The 27,918-nt window shown below is 29.6% G+C and overlaps 1 protein-coding gene across 1 annotated transcript; it reads right to left on the bottom strand.

Annotated features, from left to right (window-relative positions):
• Positions 1-846: 846 nt before the first annotated feature.
• Positions 847-24,466, bottom strand: LOC135953179 (probable peptidoglycan muropeptide transporter SLC46). Its single transcript, XM_065502905.1, has 5 exons — positions 24,389-24,466; positions 6,553-7,323; positions 1,751-2,089; positions 1,146-1,480; positions 847-1,068 (listed from the first exon to the last, which is right to left on the bottom strand). Exons 1-5 carry the CDS (start codon positions 24,401-24,403, stop codon positions 927-929), a joined length of 1,602 nt encoding a protein of 533 aa, XP_065358977.1. The 5' UTR covers positions 24,404-24,466; the 3' UTR covers positions 847-926.
• Between the last annotated feature and the right edge of the window lie 3,452 nt (positions 24,467-27,918).

Genomic DNA, 27,918 nt, shown 5'->3' with positions numbered 1-27,918 from the left:
AGAGGGCTTGCGGCACGTCTTAACCCCAACCGATTTACCTAAAATTTTTTCAGGATGATTTTTTTACTAGTGTTCACCAAACTGGGGGGTGAGAATAGCAAAAATCCAACTTTCGTTTATTAAGGGCCACCCTAATGGACACTTGTCAACATATTACCATACAAAAAATTTGCTTTTGAAACATTTAAAAAAATGACTTTTTTCCGGCTAGATTGAGCATTTGGACCACTGTGATATATAAGAAACTCACACATAGATGGTGCCTGCGGGCGTACTGCTGGAGACCAATGGTTTAAATCAAAACCTGGCAATTTTTGAATTTAAATTAACCTTATATTCTTTTACCTATAAATTATGCCACCCTAAGGCGGGCATAAACGGGCTTAAACGTAAATCGAAATTAATTAAGCCCTAAGAGTTTTGTGAAAACTCAGAAAATTTTAATTAAACCGGCTTCTATATTTATTTTATTTGAAGCATTATTTAATGCATTTTTCGCATGATAGAAAGTACCTTTGAAATAAATACAAGACAAATTAGAAATTCGTATTTTTTTAAAAAGTTTATAAAATTTATTAAAGCATCTTATACTTAAATTTAGAGAAAAAAAAACAAAATTTAAACTTAAATTCTAAAAACAATATTTAACATAAAATATTAAATCTAAAACTATATTATACTTTAAACTAAATATATAAACATGATTATAATGAAACCTATGATTATAGCGAACTCATTTTTTGGCCCCAATATTATTTTAAATTCGTTTTAAATAATACGGATATGACGAACTTGGCGTATATCGAACTAATATTGGGGGTCCCTATGAGTTCACTACAACTCTGTTTTACTGTTTTACTATTGTCTTAAAGTCGTTATAAAACAAATATAGGAGTTTTTTTTCCAAAATTAAAACTGTTTAATAACTAATATTTTGTACTATTACTAGAAGTAACCTCCTCTGGTTTTGTAGTTTCAATGGCGGCTGCATCATGAACAATGGCGGTTTCTTTTTCACTAACCTCTGGCACAGCCATGGGAGCATCACCCAATACCAAGTGTATGGAACTGAAATAAAAAAGAAATTTCATATTAATAATTAACTGAAATACAAATAGATGAAATATGTATGATATATTACTTACAGTATTAACACAAACACCGCCATTTGTGTGGCAATGGTCAACAGAAAGACTCCATTGCCACCTTGACCATCATCGTTTAAAGTCGCCCGATAGACTTGAGAGTAACAGACACCACTTACAAAGGGCACTGCATTATCACACACCGATAATAGAGCAAAGACTTTGCCTCTTTCGGATAGTGGTACTACTTTTGAGGTCATGGCACGTATCATGGGTCCAACAATGGGACCCAAACTGCTAACCAAACCACCCACATAGAACAAAGTGCCCGTTGTAGCGAAGTAGTAGAAGAGACGGGCAATGGCATGAGCCCAAGCTCCAATGAAGACAATGGTCTAGAAGAGAATAAATTACAATTATTTTTATAGGAAGAAATAGTTGTAATATTAACTAGAGTTCAATAAATTGACTTTCGAATAATCGAACATTCGACTTTTTCCAAAAAAAAAGTTATCAATAAAACCTGCAATCAATGTTTTTACATTAAAATAGTATTAAGACTCGAAAGCCAACTTTCTTAAATTAGCAAATTCCACTATTTAAATGTTTATAAAAGTCGAAAAGTAGACTTTTTGTTTCAACTATAATACCTACAATCAACTTACCGTATCCCTCCAGTTTAACACCTTATTCATTAGCGGCACAGCCAATAACATGGCCAAGACAAAAGCCGATGATTTGACCGTCTTGAATGTACTGTAAATATTTATATCCCATTTAAATTTAAAGCTGGTATACATGTACAAATATTGACCCTCATCTCTTTGGAACGTATATAAGGCCATAGAAATCAGTAGAAGGATCAGAAAACTGCGACGAGGACCAGGACGTTTTCTTACCAACACCGTAAAGGAATCTATGATATGCTGTTTATCGAAGAAATCTGGTATCAGGCCACAACAGCCCACTTCTCTTAGGGGTCTTTGTTTGGGAGTAGTTTGCCACTGAAAATCAAAAATAAAGAAAATTAAGAAAAATATAAAACAATTTTAAAATATACAATTGTTCAGTTCTGGGATCAGTGCTAATAAATTTGGATCTTCTAACATATTGGTCCGATTGCAAAATGATGTATCTACGAATTGTAGAGGAGGACATAGGCTTTAAGAAAATTAAATTTGTGTTAGAATAGAATGTGGGATACAGTCAAATTTCATTTATCAAACTCATTTAAAAAATGTGACTTTGATTATATTTCACGTCTATGTGGATTGAGATATTTTCAAAAAACATGTTACGTATTATTTTGAAGTAATAACAAAATAAAGTCGGGGGAAAAAATGTAAACATCAATATCTTTTAACTGTTTGCAGTTAAGTGGTCACTTTTCTAACCACCTTTTCTACGGTATTTAAAACATTTTTATTGGCATCCATCTATTGGCATTTTGCTAAACAATTAATTTTTTTGTTCTGTGTCACTTTGTTACTTAGTATTTGTTTGTTTGTCTTGTGCTAACAAAGTTAAATTTTATACTATACTCCTTGATAAATAATGTCAGTAATAGGGTGGTTAGATTATTAACCACTGTGACTGAAATAGGTTTTATATAATGTGTTTCTCAACATAATTATAGCCTTCACCTTTGTGAGAAGGGTATTCATATATAATAGGGTTCTATAGCTGAAACAAAAAGTCGACTTTTCGACCTTTCGACTTTTTCCGTTTTTTAAAAAGTCGACTTTTCGAACTTTCGACTTTTGGTAGTTTATTAAAAGTCGACTTTTCGAACTTTCGACTTTTTAGTTAATCGACTTTTTTCGACTTTTCAACTTTTTACCATTTCTTGTAAAAAATACATGGTTTCTACATTTATTGATGCGCCTTTTGTAATGTTTAGCAATAAAAATGAAATTTATCAAGAATAATGTTGTAAGAATTTTGTGTAGAAAAAAGCTTTATTTTATAAACATTTATTTATTATTTACATATATTAGCATACACTACAAAAAATGCAAGTGTAATATTTTTTTAACAATGTAAAAAGTCGACTTTTATCGACTATTCGACTTTTTTTCGACTATTTTCGACTATTCGACTTTTGAGATAACATAATCGATTGTTCGACTTTTTTCCGACCAAAAAGTCGATTTCGACTTTTTTCAGGAAATAGAACCCTAATATATAAGTTTGTCATTCCGTTTGTAATTTCCACAATATAATTTTCCGACCCTATAAAGTATATATATTCTGGATCCTTATAGAGAGCGGAGTCGACTAAGCCATGTCCGCCTGTCTGTCAGTCTTTCCGAAGCCCCCGGTTGCTAATTAAAATCGAGAAAATCGGTCCACAAATGGCTGAAATATAAGGAAAAACCAGGACAACCTCAATTTTTTACCTATTTTTGACCTATATCTGGATTACTAAGTCATTAATATAGACAATATGGATATCTGATGATATTTTAAAGACCTTTGCGACGACATATATAAGTTGGACCTACAATGGGTCAAAATCGAAAAAAATATTTTTTAACGGGAATTGTTTTTTTCATCAACATTTTTTTTGGCTAAATATTAAAAAAAAATTTAAATTTAAACAAGTAAGAGTGCTATATTCGGCTGTGCCGAATCTTATATACCCTTCACCAAATTATACCTTAAAATTTTAAATATTTTTAGGTAAACAAAACTTAATTTTTTAATTTTTTGGAAAAAAAAAATTTTTGATTATTTTAAATTTTAAAATTTTTTTTTTTAAATTTTAAATTTTTTTTTTAAATTTTAAATTTTTTTTTTAAATTTTAAAAATTTTTTTGTCTTTTAAATTTTTTTTTTGAAAAAAAAAATTCGGGTTAAAAATTTTTTTTCCGATTTTGACCCATTGTAGGTCCAACTTACTATGGTCTTATATACGTTGCAAATGTCTTTGAAATATCTATCATTAGATATCCATATTGTCTATATTAATGCCTTAGTAATCCAGATATAAGTCAAAAATCGAAGTTGTCTTGGTTTTTTCCTCATATCTCAGCCATTTGTGGACCGATTTTGCTGATTTTAAATAGCAAAATTCTCGAAAGCATGTCTGACTGAGTTATTGAAGATTTGGATCCCGAAGATATCTGGGGTCTTCAGAAAATTGATTTCAACAGACAGACAGACGGTCAGACAGACAGACGGATATGGCTTAATCGACTCCGCTATCTATAAGGATCCAGAATATATATACTTTATAGGGTCGGAAATGAAAAATGTAGAAATTACAAACGGAATGACAAACTTATATATACCCTTCTCACGAAGGTGAAGGGTATAAAAACAATTCGAAAAATTTTGTTTACTTAAAAATATTTAAATTCTTATTTTGAAGTATAATTTGGTGAAGGGTAAATAAGATTCGGCACAGCCGAATATAGCTCTCTTTTATTTGTTTTATTTAATTTTATGAACGTGAATATAGAAGATATTTTGTTGGAAGGTATAACTTCGGATGGTGAAAATATCTGCTGTCTTGAAACCGAGGAAGAAGAGAATTATTAGGAGCAAAACGATTTGTTGATGCTCGGTGACATACCATTGGAGTCCAATCAAAATTTGATGTTGATTTTGATTCGTATGATGACATACCTCTATGAAATTTAGCTAATATATCCGTTAGTGACTTATCTACCGAAACTGCTTTGGTGCTATCAAAATTAGGAACCAATTTTAGATTGGAAGAACCCGTGATTACACAGGATATGGAGATATACCAAATGATATAATAAAATTGGAGAATGTTTCACCTACACAGCTATTTCGTTTGTTTTGATCAAGAAATTTAGTCAAAATAATTAGCTTTAATGTCAACCCACATGGTGGTTAATAAACTAACCATCCATATTCTATAAAAACCTTTGGGTAAATTTTTATTTATTCTTATTTTTCATAAACTTATTTATACACATAAAACCATGGCTGAATGAGTTAAGCTATAAAATATAACTTGAAATAAACAGAATTTCTTCATCTTTCTACTTGATTTATAATATTCATTCATTGAATTCTGTCCATATTTGTACAACTTACAAGATTTTCAAAGTTTTCCTATCCAGAGGTGGTCGATTTTGCCGCCCTGTATCTCATCATGCAATCTAACGTGGCAGTCACAAATTTCATTTGATTATAGACGATGTCCTTCTATACGAATTGTTCATACTGGTTCAATTGTAAAAAATTAAATATTTTTGAAGGACGGAGATTTAAAGTGTCATATTTTTTAATCTAATTGAGATATTGACTTGAAGTTTTCGTTGTAAGACCAAAAATTAACTTATTCAAACAAAAAAATGTTCGTAATAAATAAAATTGTTCCTAATATTTGCAATCCTTTTAAAATTTTGATACAAATTTTTGTTTTAGAAACTCAAAAAATTTAATAAAATTTTTATTTATTAACAAAACTTAACGAAATTTTCAAAGTTTATTGTCATTGTAAATATCAAAGTGTAAAAACACATGTCATAAGGTCAAAGGGAATCCCGAAATTCCTTAAAATTGAAGTGCAGGGTCCACATTTTCTTCGGGGTTCGGAAGATACTTTGGTGATAAATAAGGAACACATCAAGGTTTCCAAAGCTGATTTGCGTTTTCTAACCCAGCTTTGAGATTTTGGAACATGAGGCCCAAATTGAAATTTTGATAAAAAAAATAGGTCAAATTCCTAAGGGGGTAGGGGTGACATATTCGAAAAATATGACATGTTTTTTATACCAAAATGTTCTTCATAAAGAAACCGAAACAGAAATATATAAAGTTGTTATATGTTCTTAAAGAAAGCTTATTTTTAATAAAAAAAAAGTTATGCCGCCTTTTCGTCCAAAACACACCAAAAATCGACTATTTTTTGAATACTTAAATTGAAAATCTTTTATTTTTGTATCCATAATTTTTATTGCTCTAAAATCTTTTGCATATTATTGGCAATTTAGTTGTCTAACTAACAACGAAAATTCGAGTCCATTCGGTCCAAAGTACGCCCTATATATTTAAAAAAATCGGACAAAGGTATAGCAAAATTTTAAAATGTAAATTTTGAAATGCCTATAGCTCGGAAATTATAAGACTAGTTGAGCGCTTTTTAAAAATATAAAAAGCCTTGAAACAAATATATGGTACGTGTTTAAAAATTTAAAATGTCGACGATACCCTACTTAGAGTCGCTATAGTCCCGCCCCTGGATATTTTATAGCGCCCATTTTAATAGCTTGAACTCAAATGTTCCTTGGTTACGCCCACGTCAAATTTCCCGATCGAACAGCCGTTTAGGAATGTCAGATTTATTTCCAAAAAAATTTGATTCTGCCCCACTGTGCAGTCATACTCATTGTCTCTGTTAATGTCGCATAATTATAACAGCGATTGAAATAATACATTTAAGTGTACCATACAAAATCATATGATAGGTTTTGAATTGTACACATACCTCCAAAGCAAATATCGTATAAATAATGGAAGCTGCCAACAGCGAAGCATTCAAGGCAAACATATTCGCATAGGAACGATTGAAGTGATTGTAAAATAAATATGAACCCAAAGCCACTCCCGTGGGCATAGCACTCAAATAGCAAATATCCAAAATTGTCACTCTCATGGTACGATTCCGCAACGTGGAAATATCCGAGATATAGGCAAAACATGAAGCAAATATGGCCACATCTGCTCCCGTCAAAGCACTTGGCAAAGTCGCCGTATAGATGACCATTTCCAAGGGCCATGTTTTCATTTTAGCATTCACCACAATCATCACAGAAAATAAGAATTTACCACACAAACCCATTAGCAGGGGAAATTTTCTGCCTCTTCTATCGGAGAATGAGCCCAAAAACAGGGCCAATATAATGGGAAACACATGAGCCGCTATCGATTCCCATTGATAGAATCGGGCGGTAGTGATTTGTACTAGTTTTTTGTATTCAGCATTTTCGCTGTCCTTAATGTGTTCACAGATGTCATCGGTGAAATTGTTATTGACACGACAGGCCTTTTGTAGATAGAAATCATGCTCCACCACTGAGGTATTCATGAAGGCAAACATGTAGAGGAACATAGTGGGCTCCACTGAGATCTTGCGGTACCAGGGTGAGAATATGGCATGTTTGAAACGTTGCCATTTATTTGTTTCCCTGGGGGCAGTTGTGGCTGGTGGGTGTTGTGATGAGCTATTGGCTGCAGCAATTGCTTGTGGTGAGGTTTCCTGAAAGAAGGTAGAAATTTATTAGTATTGAGGTTCTAGTATTAGTTATTTAAATATGTATTTAACAGGTAAAAATAAATGGATTATTGTGGATTTGTGGTTTTACGCATGTGGTGCGTTTAATAATTTGCTTTTTTGCTTCTTTTATTTTAAAAAATGGTTTGCAAAGATAATAATCAATTATATTTATTTAGCGTACTTTGAGGATTATGATTTTCTAATTAATTTTATATGAATATTTATTTTGCTTAGAGCAGGGGAGAAAGAATTATTAGAACTAAGAACATAAATACTATAGACATATAATTGGGATGGGTCTTATTTGTGTTTATTGAAATGAAAATGGATGTTTAGTATGTTTTAAGGTAATAAGTTGAAAACAATTGTGTTAAACCCTAAACATTTCAGTATATTTCTGTAAAGGAAACTGTCTGGAGTCAAAAAGCCTATGATTTGTATGTATAATTAATATCTGTGGTAAAATTCACTAATGTCGGACATGACAAAACCAAAAATTAAAATTTTCTGTCGGTTTTGGAATGGATTCTCCCATTTTCATTATGGTATTGCAAATTACCCTTACCACTCATGATGAAGATTATCAAAATACAATAAAGCCAAGGCCAAAATTTTAATTTGTAGAGCCTCATTTTATAAAACGACAAAAAGTATTCCTATAAGTTGGTACTTGGACAGACGGATGGACGGATATTATTAAATCGCCTCAGAAAATGACTCTGCGTTGAACGTTATATTTTAGGGTGGTTGTAGGACCGTTGCCTAGGGAGCCAAAAAACATAATACTAAGGTATAGGTGTAGGGAAAAACTATTCAAGATTAGTTTATTATAAAAAGTAAGAAAATAAATCAAAACATAAAAAACGACTCCATTCCAAGGCTGTTGACCAAACAAACGAAAAAGCAAAGTAACACTGAATTCAATGATCAATAAATACTCTGTGCTTTTTATACCCTACGCCATCATAGTGGGGAGGGTATAATGCGTTTGTGCAGATGTAATTTAGTACATATTATTTTTTTGTCAGAAGGACCAAGCCTATAGAAAATGGCTGAAATCGATTCGTTATTTCACCTAGCCCCCATACAAATGTCCTCACGAAATTGGACTTTATCGGTCATAAATGTTTAATTTATATAGGTATCTACATAAATTTCGCTCCAAATAAGTTTAATATATACGAAATTCATGTCACCAAAGTTTGTTACGATCGGTCCATAATTAGTCATAGCTCCCATATAGACCCGCTTCCGAAAATCACTTTAACGTGCATAAATCCCTTAAAAATGTTGGTATACACACAAAATTCAACATAAATAACTTTCATATAGACATAAATCACACGACCTAATTTCATGGTGATCGGTCCATAATTGGTCATAGCCCCTATATAAGGCCCACTTACGAAAATCACTCAAACATATAAATTATTGAAATTTTAAAAGAAAAATGTTTTTGCTCTTTTACTTAGTGTAGGCTATTATATGATCCGGCTTGAACGATCATACTTTCTTACTTGTTTTTTATTGAATGCGTGAAAGTCTTTATATAGGTATCTGACGGCAAATTTTTGCAAAAACCCATAAACGATGACGGCAAAAAATATAATTGTTTATTTAGCAAAATGCCAATAAACTATGTTTTAAAGACTATAAAAAAGGTGGTTAGTTAAGTGACCACTAAACCGCAAAGAGTTAAAACAATATTAATTAATAACTGCACAAGCAATCATTGTCATTAAGACAGTAACAGAAATTGATATGGAAACATTAATACTAGGAGTATCAGCAATATTTATTAAACTTAACATTGTAAACAATTATCTATCAATAAAAAATAAAAGGGTTATTGACATGACTGAGAATTATTCACTTGAGTATGAAATATTAAATAAAAAAACGAGGAGTATATATGAGTTTGTCATTCCGTTTGTAAATTCTACACTTTTCATTTGCGACCCCATAAAGTATTGTGGATTGTTATAGGAAGTATTCTCAAATCGATCTTTCCGAACTACTTTTAAGATCTTCGTCGGGACAGAATAGTGAATTGTTTTGACAAATTTCGATTCAACCCAAGATCGAATTCTTTTTATAGCGTATCCAGCAGATTTAGAATTAATGACTTCCCGGACTTTTTGCCTTCCCAGGAGGAAATTAAAAAATAGCCTTATTTCCGGGAATACCCGGAGATTTTCATACCCTACACCACCATAGCTATGCATAGTGGGGAGGGTATAATGCGTTTGTGCAGATGTTTGTAACGTCCAAAAATATTAGTCTAACACCCATCTTAAAGTATACAAATCGTCTCAGAATCACTTTTTGAGTCGATTAAACGATGTCCGTCCATCCTTCTGGCTGGCTGATTGGCTGTCCATATAAACCTTTTGCGCAAAGTACAGGGGCCTATTTCACTAAGCTACAAGTTCGCAATTACAAGTGTTTTTGCCTGTAAAATTGTGAACTTGTGAATAATTGTGTTTCATCAAAATACAATTACAAGTTTGTAGCTACAAGTGAATTTTACAAGTCACAAGTCTACAAGTCATACTTCTACAAGTGGTTTTGTTTCACTAAACTAAATTTGCACTTGTAAACTTGTAGAATTGTAGAATTGTAGAAAAAAGCTTAGGGTCGACGGAGACCCTCAGACAATTTTTTACAAGTTACAATTATAAACAATTATAAAAAATGAATTATAAATTGAAATAAAATTTGATTTTTAACTATTTTTTAATAAAAATTAGTTAAAATAAACACAATATCCAAAATTTTTAATATTAATTAGCATTTGGTTACCTTAATATAGAAAGACCCTAACTCGTGTTTGTTTTAAGTCGAAATTTTTTTGCTAAATATGATATATGAAGTGACCATTTATCGAAATAATCGAAAATCTGGGCTTATAAAAAACACGAGTTAGGGCATTTATATATTAAAGTAACGATTTATTTATTTTTAAATAGGTTTCATATATACAGAAGTTATGCCACCTAATTCAAAGGCGATTGATGTAGGGTATCATATGGTCGGGCTTCAATTAGACTTGTAATTGTAACTTGTAAACTTGTAGAATTGTAGTTTAGTGAAATAGGCCCCAGGAATCCAGACGTTATCAAACGCCTTTTCGAAATCTATTAAACAAGCTCCGGTGGCTAAAGATTTGTTTAACTTCCATTGTATATTTGATACCAGGGGCATATTTCACTAAGCTACAAGTTCACAATTACAAGTGTTTTTGCTGTAAAATTGTGAACTTGTGAATAATTGCGTTTCATCAAAATACAATTACAAGTTTGTAGCTACAAGTGAATTTTACAAGTCACAAGTCTACAAGTCATACTTCTACAAGTGGTTTTGTTTCACTAAACTAAATTTGCACTTGTAAACTTGTAGAATTGTAGAATTGTAGAAAAAAAGCTTAGGGTCGACGGAGACCCTCGAAAAAATTTTACAAGTTACAAGTGAATGATAAATTGAAATAAAATTTTAAACAAAATTTTAATATTAATTAGCATTTGGTTACCTTAATATAGAAAGGCCCTAACTCGTGTTTTTTTAAGACGAATTTTTTTGCTAAATATGATATAGTATGATTGGACCATTTATCGAAATAATCAAAAATCTGGGCTTATAAAAAACACGAATTAGGGGCTTTCTATATTAAAGTAACGCTTTATTTATTTTGTTTACTATTAAATAGGTTTCATATATACAGAAGTTATGCCACCTAATTTTAAGGCGATTGATGTAGGGTATTATATAGTCGGGCTTCACAGACTATACTTTCTTACTTGTTTTTTTTGCCTTTGGGAATAGCCACTTTGGAAATCTAAACATATATAGACAATTCTAAATTAGTACCCAAAATTGCAAAAGTATTTATTTTTATCAGTCCCCGCACATTTTCCGATAGATTGGGTATAAACAAGTAAGAGAGCTATATCCGACTATGCCGAATCTTATACACTCTTCACCAAATTATACTTCAAAATACAAAATTTAAATTTTTTTGGAAAAAATATTTTTCGAATTGTTATTTTAATTTTTTTTTTTAAAAAATTAAAATTTTTTTTTTTAATTTTAAAAAAAATTTTAATTTTTTAAATTTAAAAACATTTTTTTTGGATTTTTAATTTTTTTTTTGGATGAAAAAAAAATTCGACTTAAAAAATATTTTTTATATAAGAAATATTATTGAAATATGTTATATTGCGTTTTTATAGGATATTTTAGCATTTTGAGTAATAATAAATAAGAATTGTAAAATTAATATCACGATATATATGTACAAGAACTTGTAATTGTAGAAATTGTAGTTTACAAGTGCAAAAAGCTACAAGTGTGTGGAAATTTTAATGAAACACAATTTATCAGCACTTGTAAGAATTAGACTTGTGATTGTAACTTGTAAACTTGTAGAATTGTAGTTTAGTGAAATAGGCCCCAGGTCGTAATTTTGAAGATATTTCGATCAAATTTGGCACATATAATTTTCATATAATTTTTCGGCCCAAGGACGAAGCGTATTGAAACTGGCTGAAATCGGTACATTATTTCACTTAGCCCCCATACAAACGTCCTTCCGAAATTGGGGTTTAATTTACATATGTATCTACACAAATTTCGCTCCAAATAAGTCAAGTGAACCAAATTTTAAAATCGATGTCTTCCGATCGGGATGAAATTTGCACCAAAGCACGGTGGTCAATTCCTGCCACAAAATCCATAACTTCTTTATTTCTTGATAAAAATGCTTAAAATTTGGTATTTGTATTAAAAATAACATAATCAACCGATCGATAAATATTTCGATGTTCAAGTACAGGGTTTGGTCAAAAAAGCATGGACGTTCTAAAAGTATCAAAAAATTGCATGTAAGAGGCTGAAATTTATTCCAAAAATAAAGAATAAAATATGTGATCGAAAAAAAAATCGGTCATTCAAATTTCGGATTACGTATACAGAGTTTGTCTAAACAATCATGGACGTTTTAAAAGCATCGAAATTCATGTAAATGCCCGAAATTTAGTCCAATAATGAAGAATAGCATAAGTGATTGAAAAAAATGGTCGTACAAATTTCGGAATACATATACAGGGTTTGGCCAAACTAACGTGGACGTTTTGAAATTATCGAAAAAGTTAGGTTATTCATGTAAAATTTGAAATTTGGTGTACATTTAAGTAAAACACACTTGATCCATCGCAAAAAATATTATAAATTACATATAGGAACAAACATTGACGTTATAAAATTATCGAAAAAAGTATATCATTTATGTAAATGGATTCAATTAGGTTTATAATTAAAAATAACATAAATGATGCATTGAAAAAATTTCGACATACATATACATGGTTTGGCCAATTCAGCATAGACGTAAATAAGTCTGAAACTTACATAATTTTTGAAATTGGGCAAAAAAATACAAACAAAATGTGTAAAATATGAAGGCACTGAAATCGTTCTTGTTATTGGAATGGCAGATAATTGCAGCTGAAATTTATAGTACTTACTTTTGATACTTTACAGTATTAGAAGTAATTTACACTTAACCTCTAATAGCCCCTTTTAATTTGTTCTGGCCTTTCAAACTTTTTTTTAAAATTTAGTTTCTATAGATTTAAAACTAGTTCCTAATCACTTCACTTTTACATAAAAAGAACACGCAAAAACTCCGTAATAACTACGTGGAATGGTTAACTGCTAACTGTGTTATATAAACATGTACTAATTTTCGATTCAAAAGCAAAAAAAATCACATTTTTCTATTAAAATGACAAGGAAAAAACCTTTGACTTTACAGCACTATAAATAACGATATAGTTACTTTATAGCCAAAATAATTATGATACTGTATATTCTGAATTGTTAAGAAAAATTTACCATCAAAATTTTATAAAAATTAAAAAAACCAATAAAAACATTTTTGGCCGGAATTTACCACAGTGCAAGGTTAGATCTGAATTACTATCTATTGGATAGTAATTCAGACACAATTTTTCAACAAGATCGGTCAAGAACATTTTGGCCATCTCATCCATGTAACTTATTACCTATTGTTCTTAGCAAAATGTGTCCCAAATAGTTTAGATAGCTATTTCTTCAATCGAAAAAAAAATATATAAAAAAAAAATAAAAAAAATTTTAATATTTTTTTTCCGAAATCAAAAACTTTTTTGACTTTTTTTCAAAATGGGCCTTTTTTTCTTAAAATAAAGCTCAGATATTTTCCTTGAAGACTTATTTCGTCGCTTAGTGGGATGCGAGTGGGAAATCTATCAAAATAATTTTTGACTTTTTTTTTGCAAAACCTAAGTTTTTTTTAAAATGGGTCCATTTTTAATTTTTTTTTGCTCAAAAGAAAGCTTGGGTCTATTCCTTTAAGAAAAAAAAAGAAATTTCGTACCAATATCTACAAAATTTCCCAAGATACCGAATTATTAAACAAAACGTTTCTAAATCACTGTGCTCTGTAGCACAGTTTTTATTCCAATAATTTGTTTAGAGCTAGTTTTTTACTTGTCAGTTAAAGGTAATTTAACCCGCTGTTAAGTTAGACATGAAACTAATATAACCGGGCTTTAACCAATCTCACTAATTGATTACGAACTGTGACTTAAAAAAAGCAAAAGTTTAATTAAAGTAATTTAAATTAAATGGATATTAAAAACTATAATAATGTTAATAAAGTAAACAAAAAAAAAAATGGTATGCTCTTACTGTTTACTTAATTTTTTCAGCTGTTTGTGTTGATGCTCAGTTAAACCTAGATTACAAACTAAATAAACAAACAATTTAGTTTAAGCTAGCTTTAAACAAAGAATATAGATTATCTTTATCTCAAAAAACTAGCTCTTAAAGTTATTTCATTTTGGTATTATTAGTTTCAAATTCACATTCTCTTGTGGTCCACTGTAAAATTGTTCTCACTCATTCAATTGAAGTTTCTAAATAACTCAAACACATTAGCAGAAGATTGTGGCAAAAACCGGTTTCATTTAATTTCCTTTAAAGTCTGGATGAATGAAAAAATATTCCATTGAATTGAGACGTAGTGTTTTGCAAATAAACATTATAAGTATTTATTTTGTTATGCGTTCAAATTGACAATATTTTATTACTACTCTGAAATTCAAAACCATAGAGAATTATACATAGAGCATAGAGGGAGGGAAACTGGCAAAAAAAACTCAAACAACAAAATTACTCAAAATAATGTACGAGTATTGTTTTTGTATCCCATATATTTTTTACTAAATAATGCTTTTTTTCAAACATAATTTCACATAGCTTTGGGTTTTAAATAACTGAGTTAGGTCTTTGACAGAAGAGTTTCCTATCTATATGTATTTATCTATGGATGTGTAGACTAAAACAAAAATAAAACAAATTATATGTCTAATACAGCAGCAAAATATATTGTTGCAAGAGTTAGGTTTTTGAAAATTACTTGTCGTCTTTATGTTATCCAATGTTTAAAAAATTTTACATGCCAGTAATTTAAGTCAAACATTTTATTTATTATCAATTTGATGTTTAGTTGCAAAATTTTTATTAACACTATATTGAAAACTGAGTTAGGTCTTTGACAGAAGAGTTTCCAATCTATGTATATTTATGTATGGATGTGTACACTCTGTTTAATCAAACAAAAATAAAACAAATCATATGTCTGATAAACAGCAAAATACATTGTTGCAAGAGTTAGGTTTTTGACAATTACTTGTCGTCTCCATGTTTTCTATGTTTAAAAACTTTTACATGCCATTAATTTAAGTCAAACATTTCATTTATTATTTATTTGTTGTTTACAAAATTTGTATTAACACTATGTATATTGAAAACTGAGTTAGGTCTTTGACCGAAGAGTTTCCGATCTATATGTATTTATCTATGGATGTGTACACTCAAACAAAAATAAAACAAATCATATGTCTAATACAACAGAAAAATATATTGTTGCAAGAGTTAGGTTTTTGACAATTACTTGTCGTCTCCTTGGGTAATGTTTAAAAACTTTTACATGCCATTAATTTAAGTCAAACATTTTATTTATTATCAATTTGTTTTTTATTTGCACAATTTTAATTAACACTATATTGAAAACTGAGTTAGGTCTTTGACAAAAGAGTTTCCAATCTATGTGTATTTATGTATGGATGTGTACACTCTGTTTAATCAAACAAAAATAAAACAAATGATATGTCTGATAAACAGCAAAATACATTGTTGCAAGAGTTAGGTTTTTGACAATTACTTGTCGTCTTTATGTTACCCAATGTTTAAAAACTTTTACATGCCATTAATTTAAGTCAAACATTTAATTTATTATCAATTTGTTGTTGTTTATTTGCAAAATTTTTATTAACACTATATTGAAAACTGAGTTAGGTATTTGACAGAAGAGTTTCCAATCTATGTATATTTATGTATGGATGTGTACACTCTGTTTAATCAAACAAAAATAAAACAAATCATATGTCAGATAAACCGCAAAATACATTGTTGCAAGAGTTAGGTTTTTGGCAATTACTTGTCGTCTGATTTTTGTTTGCAAAATTTTTATTAACACTATTAGAGTGACAAATCTTTAGCGGCTTACTTTAGTATTCATTTTGATTACAAGACACAATTGACACTTAGTCTACTTTAAATTGCATGCATTATTTATAATATTTTAGAGTACAAAAGAATTTTATTTTTTAAATTCAAGGTAAATGCAAAAAGAAAAATTGTTTGTTAAGAATACGTTTTTATTTTGATTATGCAGCACAATCGAAACTTACTTTTCTTAAAAGTGGATCCATTATTTTTATTTTTTTTGTTTTCTTTTGTAGGTACAAAAATAAAAAAATATTTTCACATTTTTTTTTAAATTAAAATCACTTTAAAACTAAAAGCAGACAGAAAAAAACACATTTTATTTTTTTCGAACAAAAAAACACAGACAGTAAAATTAACCACTAGACAGCATTTATTCATTCATTCTCTCCACGATATTTTATACTGCACATTTTAAAACCATGTGATAGAACTAAATGAAACGAAATTTTAAGAAATGGCTACAAAGCGTTTATTGATTTTTCTAAATAACTATTGTAATGGGAGTTTGTTTTATCAGGGTTTTTTATGCCTTAGTTTACACAATTTATTTTTTTATTTTAGTTATATTACTTTTAATTATATCCAAATAGAAATAAACTTGTTTATATAATTTATAACATATTAGCACTAAACCGCAAGATTTTTTGTAGACAGTTTGTGTAAAAGCTCAAAATCAACTGAATTTAATAATACAAGAGACCAGCTAAATTCAACACAATATGAGAAAATGTGCTATGATATATTTTAAGTTTAGTTGCGACGAATCATCTGAACCCTGCCTAAGCTTAGAGTAAATATTTTTTAGATTTATTGTAAAGTTAATACGTTTTAGAGCTGACTGGTTTTATTGTGCTTTGTTGCTTAGAGGTTTTTGAACTTTACTTTGTAAATTTTTATGACATTTTTATTTTTATGCAGTCAAATAAAAAAAATTCAGATAATTATTCAAATATTAGCACTATAAAAGTAATAAATTTTCAGTACCACTGACAATCTGGTGATATGACCTTAGTTTGTTCTCAAATCACTGTCAATTTAAGAGCTATTTACTAAATTTTTAAGGAAAAAAAGAAGAATAAATGGAAAATACAATAGAAAATGGTAAACTAATTTGATGGCTTAAATAAATGTTTAATCTAGCAATTCCCTTATCACCAAAAAATTTCTATGTCCTCACTTTCATTATATTCTCATATTTTCAATTGCAAATAATTGCATTATGCTTGAAAATCATGTTTAGACTTGTTTAATTAATTACTGTTTTCATAGCTTATTTGTAAGAATTATTAAGTATTTTATTGTCTCTAAAACTCGTTTTCACTTAAAATATTGAAACTGAAACTTTTCAGTGACAAACGTCACAACAAATCGTAATGAACACATATTTTAAAGGGTGCAAAACATGTGCTAAACAAAATACATATGTATGTATATTTTTTCAAGAGAGTTGCTCATAAATAAACATGCTAATTATAACAAAAATGTTGACAATTGTTAGAGAGTAAAATTTAGAATAAACAAAAAAAGCTTTAAATTCAATAAAAAAACGTCAAAATTTTGTTTTCAAAACAAATCAAATCAAATGATTAAATTTATTTATCTATTTATCACAATATAAATTAACATAAATTTAAATGTTAATAGTGTGGCGTACTATTGTCTGTCGAGTGGACGGTCTTATTCAATACATAATTTAATTATCAACACAATTAGTGAATAATGAAAAAACTGATGGCAAAACAATTGGTAATAAATATCCAAAATATTGAATCTGTGATGAGGATAGGTAGTTCTCTGGTTTTGATAGGTATTTCTCTGAGTATTGTGCAGACTGAGATGTCGCCTTTTAAAAGGGTTGTCCGGATGAGTTCATAAATAGCTATCTCTCAAGGTCACGTGTCACTATTGTCCTTATTTTAGTTTTATTACAATTCAGTTTTTTTATTATATGCAGTAATATTTATGCTTTTCTTTTGCAATACAATAATTGCAAATAATTGTAATTTTTTGTACTAAACACCTCGAATTTGAGCGATTACACAGTGCAACAGTGAAAAAAACACACGATCATGACTATATAGGTTCGACTCTACTACCAAAGGGTAGTAAAACCCTATACTCAGTTTGTCCATTTTGATGACCGATTTTTTTTTATGGGCCCCCAAAATTTCTGAAAATCAGTTGGGCCTCTAAAATAGGTGTCATCAGTTTTTGGTTAACAGCTAATTCAGACTTTGTGATACGGCTTAACTTTATATGGCAATAATATAGCTAAGAGTGCGCCAAATAAATTTTGTTACAATTTTTTTTTCCAAAAAATAGCTTTTTCGTGCACTTTTGTTGAAAAATTATAGGAAGAAATATTTTTTTTTTACTTTTTTTAGAATAACTTCCAGGGTCTCCTAATTTTTCGGTAACAATATTTAGCAAAGTTATAGCTACGGTTAAGTTAAACAACTCTTGAAAACATATCAATGCATTCTGAACGTGTCTAGTCACTCTAAATAGCACATAAAGATCACTTTGTACCTTAACAATTTTCGTTTTTACTATTTTTTTACGCTAAAACAAAGATTTTTTGTTAAAATAGTATGATCAATTTCACACTTCTATGTTGTGCTGTATTATTTACTCGGCTGAGGTGTTCGGAATGGGGATCAGTGAGTGAACCCTCAATGTCACACATTTAAAAAAAAATCGCCAAAAAGCCATTTATGATCCGAATGAGCTGAAATTTAAAATGTAGGTAGTCCTTGAGAAGATCTACAAAAATATGCTTTTATCTGTAGGTATCTCTTTTAGTTCAAGAGATATTTAAGTTTAATTTTTTTTTAAATTTTGCTCGATCTTTTTTTTTGTATTTTTTATATGATGGGCCTACGAAAGGTCGAAATTTGTTTTTTATATACGACGTATATTTGTGATCAAATTCTAAAGAAAATAAAATAAACAATTATTTCGTCCCTATAAAAAGTTACACGCATCCAAAGTTGAAGTATCTTTTTATATATTTCAACTTTGTATGCGTGTGTTTTTTAAGTGTTTTCCCAAAAAAGTCCCCATATTTTTTCTTTTATAAAATACTAATTTTCTTCGTGGCTATATGAAGCGTATACATATACATTTTTTTATGATCTGGAAAGATAGCTTAATGCAAAAACATATAAAGTAAAATTTGACTAACTGAAGCGGACATTGTACCCCCAGCCCTATCCAAACTTGGCCAATTTTGAAACAAAATTTTAGGTTTGAGTAAAAAATTCTAAAAACGCAAAGCACCGATCCTCAAAAGCTCGTCATATTTGTATATCCCTATATTTGTATATCCCTATATTTGTTTATATACACACAAAACGTTTTTACTATCATACTGTAAATAACGTCAAAGTGGGCTATATTGTAAAAAAAACTCAGTTTTTTGAACACATTTTCCCCGTTTTAGGAATTTCGATGTTTGAAAAAAAAGAATGGCAACATTAGTGATATCATTGACTTAAGAACATTTAGGTCTATATTAATTCCAAATTTCATTGTGATTTCTGTAACTGTTCGTATTTTACATTAATTCAAAATTTTTATTTTTCTTGATGGAAAATCACCATTTTATAATATTGTTAGGTTTTAAGGTAAAATACGTCCGAAAAAACACAAAATTTATTCATTTCACTAAAATGTCAATCTCCAAGTCATAAGGTTTCCACCAATATCAAAAACTTATATAAAAAGCTTATATTTACTCTTCAGAAGCTCCACAAACCTTGCCCACTTTCAAAAATTTTTATGTTTTTTTCATATCTTGCATCAAGCCGGTCTTGCGTGATCAAGATTGGATAAAGTGATGCGCCCGGATCATACCGATAATAATTTGACCATTCTTCGTTATTCCATCACAATAGAGAAGTATAACCTCGAACATAAATTTTTAACAAAAAAATTTTTGTTTTAGGGTCAAAAAATAGTAAAAAACTAAAATTTTTAAGCTACAAAGTGATTTTTGACAGCTATTTAGAATGCCTAGATATGTTCGGATTGCATTGATATGTTCACAAGAGTTATTCAGATTTACTGGAGCTACAACTTTGCAAAATATTGTTATTGAAAAATTAGGAGTCCCTGGAAGTTATTCTAAAAAAAGTAAAAAAAAAATTTTTTCTTCCTATATTTTTTCAACAAAAGTGTACGAAAAAGCTATTTTTTGGAAACAAGTTTTAACAAAATTTATTTGCCGCACTCTTAGCTATATTATTGCCATATAAAGCTAAGCCGTATCACAAAGTCTGAATTAGCTGTTAACCAAAAACTGATGACACCTTTTTTAGAGGCCCCACTGATTTTCAGAAAATTTGGGGGCCCATAAAAAAAAATCGGTCACCAAAATGGACAAACTGAGTATAGGGTTTTACTACCCTTTGGTAGTAGAGTCGAACCTATACTGTCATGATCTTGTGTTTTTCCAAAAGTCTTCATTTGTTGCATAGTGTTATTTATTCAGTTTGGATCTTTTGACTAATTTGAAATTTTTTGTAATTGTTCGTTATGAAAGATCACCCAATTTTTAAAATAGTGTCTTATTCTAGACAAAAGTGTCCTGTTAAGACACTATTGTAGAGAAAAGTGTCGTGTGAAGACACTATTGTAAAGAAAGTTATCTTGTTATGGTTTTAAATTTGAGTGTAGTGTAAAATGTTGTCCAAAAGATTGCAAAAACTGCGTCTTAATTCAATGGAATATTTTTTCAGTCATTCAGACATTAAAGGAAATTCAATGAAACCGGTTTTTGCCACAATATTCTGCTAATGTGTTTGAGTTATTTAGAAACTTCAATTGAATGAGTGAGAACAATTTTGCACATTGGACCACAAGACAAACATAATGTTAGAGAATATGTATTGGTACCAAAATTAAATTACTTTAGCAGCTAGTTTGTGGGATAAAGATAATCTAAATTCATTGTTTAAACCTAGTTTGTTTTCTACTTATTTAGTTTATAATCTAGGTTTAACTGAGCATCATTGGCCAGTTAAGTTAGAAATGTCAAAGAACAAACAGCTGAAAAAAAAAGACCAGGTCAAGCACACCAATTTTTATACCCTTCACCATGAGTGGTAAGGGTATATATCTATCTTCTATATATATAAAAATGAAATAGTCCATGTATGTAATGGCATCACGTGAGAACGGCTGGAGCGATCTGGCTGAATTTTTTTTTTCATTCGATTCGAAGTTTTCAGGAGATGGTTTGTAAAGAAAAAAAGTTCAAAAACTCGGAAATTTTACTTTTTAATAATTTGCATCCTATTCACTTCTCATTTTTCTTAACAAGAGATTTTTTTTTGGATAAACTTGAAGAACTAACATTAATAAATGGCTATCGCGCGAAGCCGGGTCGATCATCTAGAATTATATATTATATAAGTTTGTTTCCGCTTGTAATTTCTACATTTTTCATTTGCGACCCCACAAAGTATATATATTCTGGATCGTTATAGATAGCGAAGTTGATATAGCCATGTCCGTCTGTATGTATAACTTACAAACATGATTGATACATCCATATATCGGGAATTCTTCCGGCTCGGTTGCTATTCGGCCCACAAATGGCTGATATAAGGAAAAAACCGGGACAACATCGATTTTTGGCCTATTTTTGATCTAATATATGGATTACTAAGACATTAATATAGACAATATGGATATCTAATGATAGATATTTCAAAGTCCATTGAAACGATGTACATTTATGTATAAGGCTATAGTAATTTGGTCCTACAATGGGTAAAAATCGGGAAAAATATTTCTTTATCCGAATTTTTTTTTACCAAAAAATTTTTTTTGTCTTAAAGTTTTTTTTCACTAATTAATTAAAAAAAAAGATTTTAAAAAGTTAAAAATAAAATTTGGAAAAAAATTTTAATTTTTTTTTTTTAAATTTTGTTTGCCTAAAAATATTTAAAATTTGTATATAAAGTATAAAAAAAAAATTTTAACCCGAATTTTTTTTTCACCAAAAAAAAAAAAAATAAAAAACAAACAAAAAATTTTACACCAGAATGGAAGGTTTCTTTAGTTACAATGATACCTAAGCCGGGAAAAGATCACACTAATGTGGAATCATATAGAACCATTAGCCTATTGTCATATAGTATATCAAAGCTATTCGAAAAACTCTTAATGAACAAGTTAAAGCCGACAGTGAATCATTTTGATTATATTCCAACTCATCAATTCGGATTTCGAGAAAAACATAACACCATAGAACAAACTCACAGGCTGGTAGATATCATATCTAAGACATTTGAAGAAAAAAAAATATTATTCTGCGCTCTTCATCGACGTTTCGCAAGCCTTCGACAAAGTATAGCACGAAGGATTATCGATTAAAATAAAACGATATTTACCAGTCAACACACACAAGCTTCTAGAAAGTTATTTAAGTCATCGAAAGTTCGTTCTTAAAGAGGGAGACTTTATAAGTTCACCACAGCCCAAGGAAGTATACTGGGTCCCTTCCTATATTTGCTATATACTTGTGATATGCCTACAAACAGTCGAAACCACATATCAACATCTGCTGATGACACAGCTATTCTAGCCATTCATGAAAACCCCCAAGAAGCATCTGTACTTTTACAAGACCATACACTCGACATAGAAAGGTGGTTAAAACAATGGAGAATAAAAGTAAACGAGCAAAAATGTATACATCTTACATTCACATTGCGTAGAGAATCGTGTCCTCCAATCCTAATAAATAATAATATAATACCTCAACAAACTGTGACCAAAGTCAACAAACTGAAGTTAAATATCTAGGTCTGCATCTACACCGACGTCTTACCTGGAAAAAGCATATATATACGAAATTGACTCAAATGAAGTTAAAATTACTACAAATTTACTGGCTAATTGGTAAAAACTCGAGATTGAGTTTAGTAAACTTTAGCTGTACAGCTCAATAATAAAACCCATATGGTGCTATGGAATTCAATTATGGGGCACGGCCTCAGCTTCCAATATTGAAAAAATTCAAAGATTCCAAAATAAAATATTAAGAATGATAACAGGAGCGGCCTGGTATATGAGAAATATTAACATTCATAAGGACCTAGGTGTCTTTCTGGTGAAAAATGAAATAAAAAACAAGCGGAGTCATATTTGAAAAAGTTTGAAGTTCACCCAAACCCACTTGCACGAATATTAATAAGAAGTAATGGCTACATCCGACTAAGAAGAAGGAATCCAACAGACCTGCGCAGATGATAGGATCTATAAATTAAACATAATTCTACGTCCAACTGTGGTGGGACGTAAATAAAAATAAATATTTAGATTTAAGATTTGAACAAATTATTGATAGTTCACATTATTTTGTGAAGATACAATAAATAAAAATACAAAAAAAATTTTAAAATTTAAAAAAAAACAAGTAAGAGTGCTATATTCGGCTGTGCCGAATCTTATATACCCTTCACCAAATTATACTTCAAAATTTTAAATATTTTTAGATAAACAAAATTTAATTTTTTTCCAGTTGTTTTTTTCATTTTTTGGAAAAAAATTTTTTTCGATTGTTATTTTAAATTTTTGAAATTTTTTTTTTTTAAGTTTAAATTTTTTTTTTTGTTTTTTCAATTTTTTTTTGTGAAAAAAAAATCGGGTTAAAATTGTTTTTTCCGATTTAGACCCATTGTAGGTCCATCTTACTATGGTCTTATATACGTCGTTGCAAATGTCTTTGTAATATCTATCATTAGATATCCATATTGTCTATATTAATGTCTTAGTAAGCCAGATATAGGTCAAAAATAGGTCAAAAATCGAGGTTGTCTTGGTTTTTTCCTCATATCTCAGCCATTTGTGGACCGATTTTGCTGATTTTAAATAGCAAAATTCTCGAAAGCATTTGACAGAATTATTGAAGATTTGGATCCCGAAGATATCTGGGGTCTTCAGAAAATTGATTTCAACAGACAGACAGACGGACATGGCTTAATCGACTCCGCTATCTACAAGGATCCAGAATATATATACTTTATAGGGTCGGAAAAGAAAAATGTAGAAAAGGAATGACAAACTTATATATACCCTTCTCACGAAGGTGAAGGGTATAAAAATAACAATTGGAAAAAAAAATTTCCAAAAAATTAAAAAAAACTTTGAGAAAAAAATGTGTTTACCTAAAAGTATTTAAAATTTGTATTTTGAAGTATAATTTGGAGAAGGGTATATAAGATTCGGCACAGCCGAATATAGCTCTCTTACTTGTTTTTATATAAAATTTTCTAACTAAAATTAATATTTCCACATATAAATATACTTTTTAACACTTTTATAAAAGCACCACATTTTTCATTAAAAATCTTTATAGAAAATCTCTAAATTGTTAACACTTAAACATAAAATTATGTATAAAAGCTTTAAAATTAATACTTACCATAGATTTCTTCATTGTTGTTGTCTGCACGAAAACTTCTCACCAAAATGATCGACACAAAAAAGCTTATAAATGCTGATAGCGTCTCAATTCTTAAAAGAAAAAAAAACAAAACAAACCATGGGGTTGAAAGCACAGCACATTTAACAAACAAATACTAAATAAAAAAAAAACTAATTATGTATGTATTTTAGAGAGAGAGCGGAAAAAAACTCAATTTAAAATAATACTCAAAGATTTAAACATAAAAGTATTGTTTATGTTTTCATATAGCTTTTAGGTTTTTGACAGAGCAGATCTCCCCTATGACTTACTCATTGGTTTCTTCTTTTGTGTATAAATGACAGTTCTTTTCTCTTGTTTATTTTTGGATTTACTACATCAATAGTTTGCTAAATTTAAATTACATAAAAATACACACAGTGGGTCTTATAAATACAAAAATTTGCTGAAAACCCGAAATAAATCATTTTTTGATAAGATGTTTTTATTTGAATTTTATACCCTTCATCATATGTATTAGTTTGTCATTCCCTTTGTAATTTCTACATTTTTCATTTGTCAGCCCTTAAAGTATAAATAGTCTGAATCGTTATAGATAGTGGAGTCGATATAGCCATGTCCGTCTGTATGTTGAAATCAACTTTATGTAGCCATCAAATAACTTGCATACATGATTCATACAACAATATATCTAGTGTAGATCTGGTTCGGTTGCTATTTAAATTAAAATCGGTTAATCGGCGCACAAATTGCTGAGATATAAGCAAAAAACCATGACTATCTCGATTTTTTAACTATATGTATTTGGATTACTAAGTCTTTGATATAGACATTATGTACATGTATGTAATGATAGATATTTCAAAACCTTCGCAACTACTTGTATAACAAAATAATAGTTCGAACCTGCAAATCGGGAAAAAAAAATTTTTACCATGAAATTTTGTTTCACCCATTTTTCTTTTTCACTAATAGCATATTTTCAATCTCCATCTTAAAGTTACTTTGGTGAAGGGTATATAAGATTAGACTTAGCCGAATATAGAACTCTTACTTGTTTTATTACAATTTACAATGCACGTGTGTATGTCATTAAGTAATTGCAGGGAATTGTTGCTTGTAGCAGTGATTTAGCACTTTGTAATTTTTTCTGTTTCTAAATAATTAACGATTTGTTATTTCAAGATAAACATGTCTACTTGAAAACAACTTATTTTTGATTAAGCGCCTATTACTAACCGCAATATAATGGTATTTGCTTAAGTTCCATTCACACGACATGTTTCTAAGTAGTTTGTGTCCAATTGTCAATGCCGCATAAAATGCATGTATTTTTAAAAATGTTCTTGTATAAAATACTTAAGTTTTATGAAATTTTTGACATAGACATATGAAATTTTATAATTATCATAAAACATGTCGTGTGTCCATAGCTTTATTCCCATTAATAATGGGAAATATTTGTGTTTACGATCTCCAAGCGGACGGAAATATCTTTTGATTTAATAATACCACTCATAATTTGCTTTATTAATAGCAAACAAATCAAAAAACTTTAAAATTCTTATCTCATTTAATTGAATTCCTAATCTAGTCGATGAAGGTCTGAATCTTGATAATTGTGTAAGATTCATAAAATGTCATGACAACATGCCAAAACATAAATTTTTTGCCATATAAATAAGAATATATGTGGGTTATATTGTACATTGGGCCTTCAAACCATGCGTAGATAATGTTTATTTGCATGATCAATAAACGTCTATAAATTTAGGTGATTATTTTATAAATTTCAAATATTTGATATAATCTTCAGGGTAAAATTAGTGCCTAGAAAAATGAGGTGTGTACCAATCTGCCTTTTTATTACCATCGTAAGTTTTATGGTGATGATGTCTAAACAAAACACTTATCTATAGAGTAGCGTCTTAATTTGATCTTTATTAAAGTTTCTAATATATTTTATTATTTCTTTAATTTGGTTGTACAATCAATCTAAATTTCAAATTGTAATTCATCAGAGACACTGGCAGAAATCAAATTTGCAAGCTCCCGACTTCAAACCTGACTAATATCCTCAAAAAGACTTAGGTACGCAATATGAATGAATGGTTTTTTCTACTTAAGCTAAAGTCGGACCGTTTATGGAAACCGAAAAGAAATATCGAATCATATGGAGTTCTAAAAGTTTTTGTTCAATATTTCACTAAAATACTAGTTATATTTGTTCGCAATTTTAAAAAATTTTAATAACTTATATGTCCTTTTGAATGACAGAAACTTTTTTTTTGGAAATAATTCGGTATCTTGAGAACTATTGGAGATAAATAATATCCTTTTATATATGTATTTGATATTGTTGAAAACAATATGACTTGAGGTCATATTTTTTGTAGATCATTTCAAGGACTATTTATATTTAAAATTTCAGCTCATTCGAATCATAAATGGATTTTTGGCGATTTGAGACTCGAGGTGACCAACTTTGAGGGGCTAGGCACTGGCCCCCCTTAGCGCTAGGAAGCTGAAAAGACGCAAATCAACTCAAGAACACCTCATCTCAAAACATGTGAAATTTCGTAGCAATATATCTAATAGTTCCCAAGATACCGAATTATTTCCAAAAAAAAGTTTCTAAACCACTGTGTGATTCATTGATAAATCCGAAACAATTTTTGATTCCTATATTTTTGAAAAATGCCCAACAAATTCAGACTTTTTGATTGGAACTGAATGGCTACCTTATAATTCTGAAAGGGCATGTTAAGTAGATCATTTTTGTAGAATGAACTTATAGTCCAGCTGGTCTGAATTTTTATTTACAGTGGTTCAACGTTTTAATTTTTTGATCGATGGGAGCATTATACTAACTGAAAAAAAAGTTGTAAGTTAATGTCTGAGAGAATTCTTATTATCAGAGTTATATTGTGGAATTTTATGGTGATTATTTTGGTGGAATATATTAACCCTCTACCTCCTCTCCTTAGGGGTCAATTTAACACTTTTTTGAGAAAATAAAAAAATCCTTTCAAAAAGGACATTTAAGGATTAAAATATTCTACGAACATTTTTGCCGGAAAATTTCAGTGGGGAACACCACAGATACAAAAGTTGCATATAAAGTCCTTTATGCTTAATTAGCAAAATTACACGCCATCTCGAGTCTCACATTTTTAAAAAAAAAATCGCCAAAAATCCAAGTATGATTCGAATCAGCTGAAATTTAAAATATAAATAGTGCTTAAGGAGATCTATAAAAATAGGAATACTTATGTAAGTTATCTCATTTAATTCAAGAGATATTTAGGTTTATTTATTTTTCTTAATACTGCTCGATCTTTTTTGGTCGAATTTTTTTTTAAAAAATATCAGCTATTTTTGCTATAACAGTTATATCATACCTATAAAAAGCTGAAAAAGGTAGGAATCAAAGAATTAAATTAGCAATGTGCCCCACCACCACTACAGCAAATACACAGAGGGCGTTGTTTCTAGGCAACGACAGATGGCAGCACCATTATCCTAGA

This window comes from Calliphora vicina, chromosome 3, assembly GCF_958450345.1.
Source record: "Calliphora vicina chromosome 3, idCalVici1.1, whole genome shotgun sequence".
Taxonomy (NCBI): Eukaryota; Metazoa; Arthropoda; class Insecta; order Diptera; family Calliphoridae; genus Calliphora; species Calliphora vicina.
This window is presented reverse-complemented; position numbering and strand designations above follow the sequence as displayed.

What these genes read in the sequence shown, in the direction of transcription:
- LOC135953179 (XM_065502905.1), bottom strand. An exon ending in ATACGATATTTGCTTTGGAG is followed by an intron (nt 2,090 to 6,552) that starts GTATGTGTACAA and finishes TTTGATTTTCAG; the next exon opens with TGGCAAACTACTCCCAAACA. An exon ending in GCGGTGTTTGTGTTAATACT is followed by an intron (nt 1,069 to 1,145) that starts GTAAGTAATATA and finishes TTTTTATTTCAG; the next exon opens with TTCCATACACTTGGTATTGG.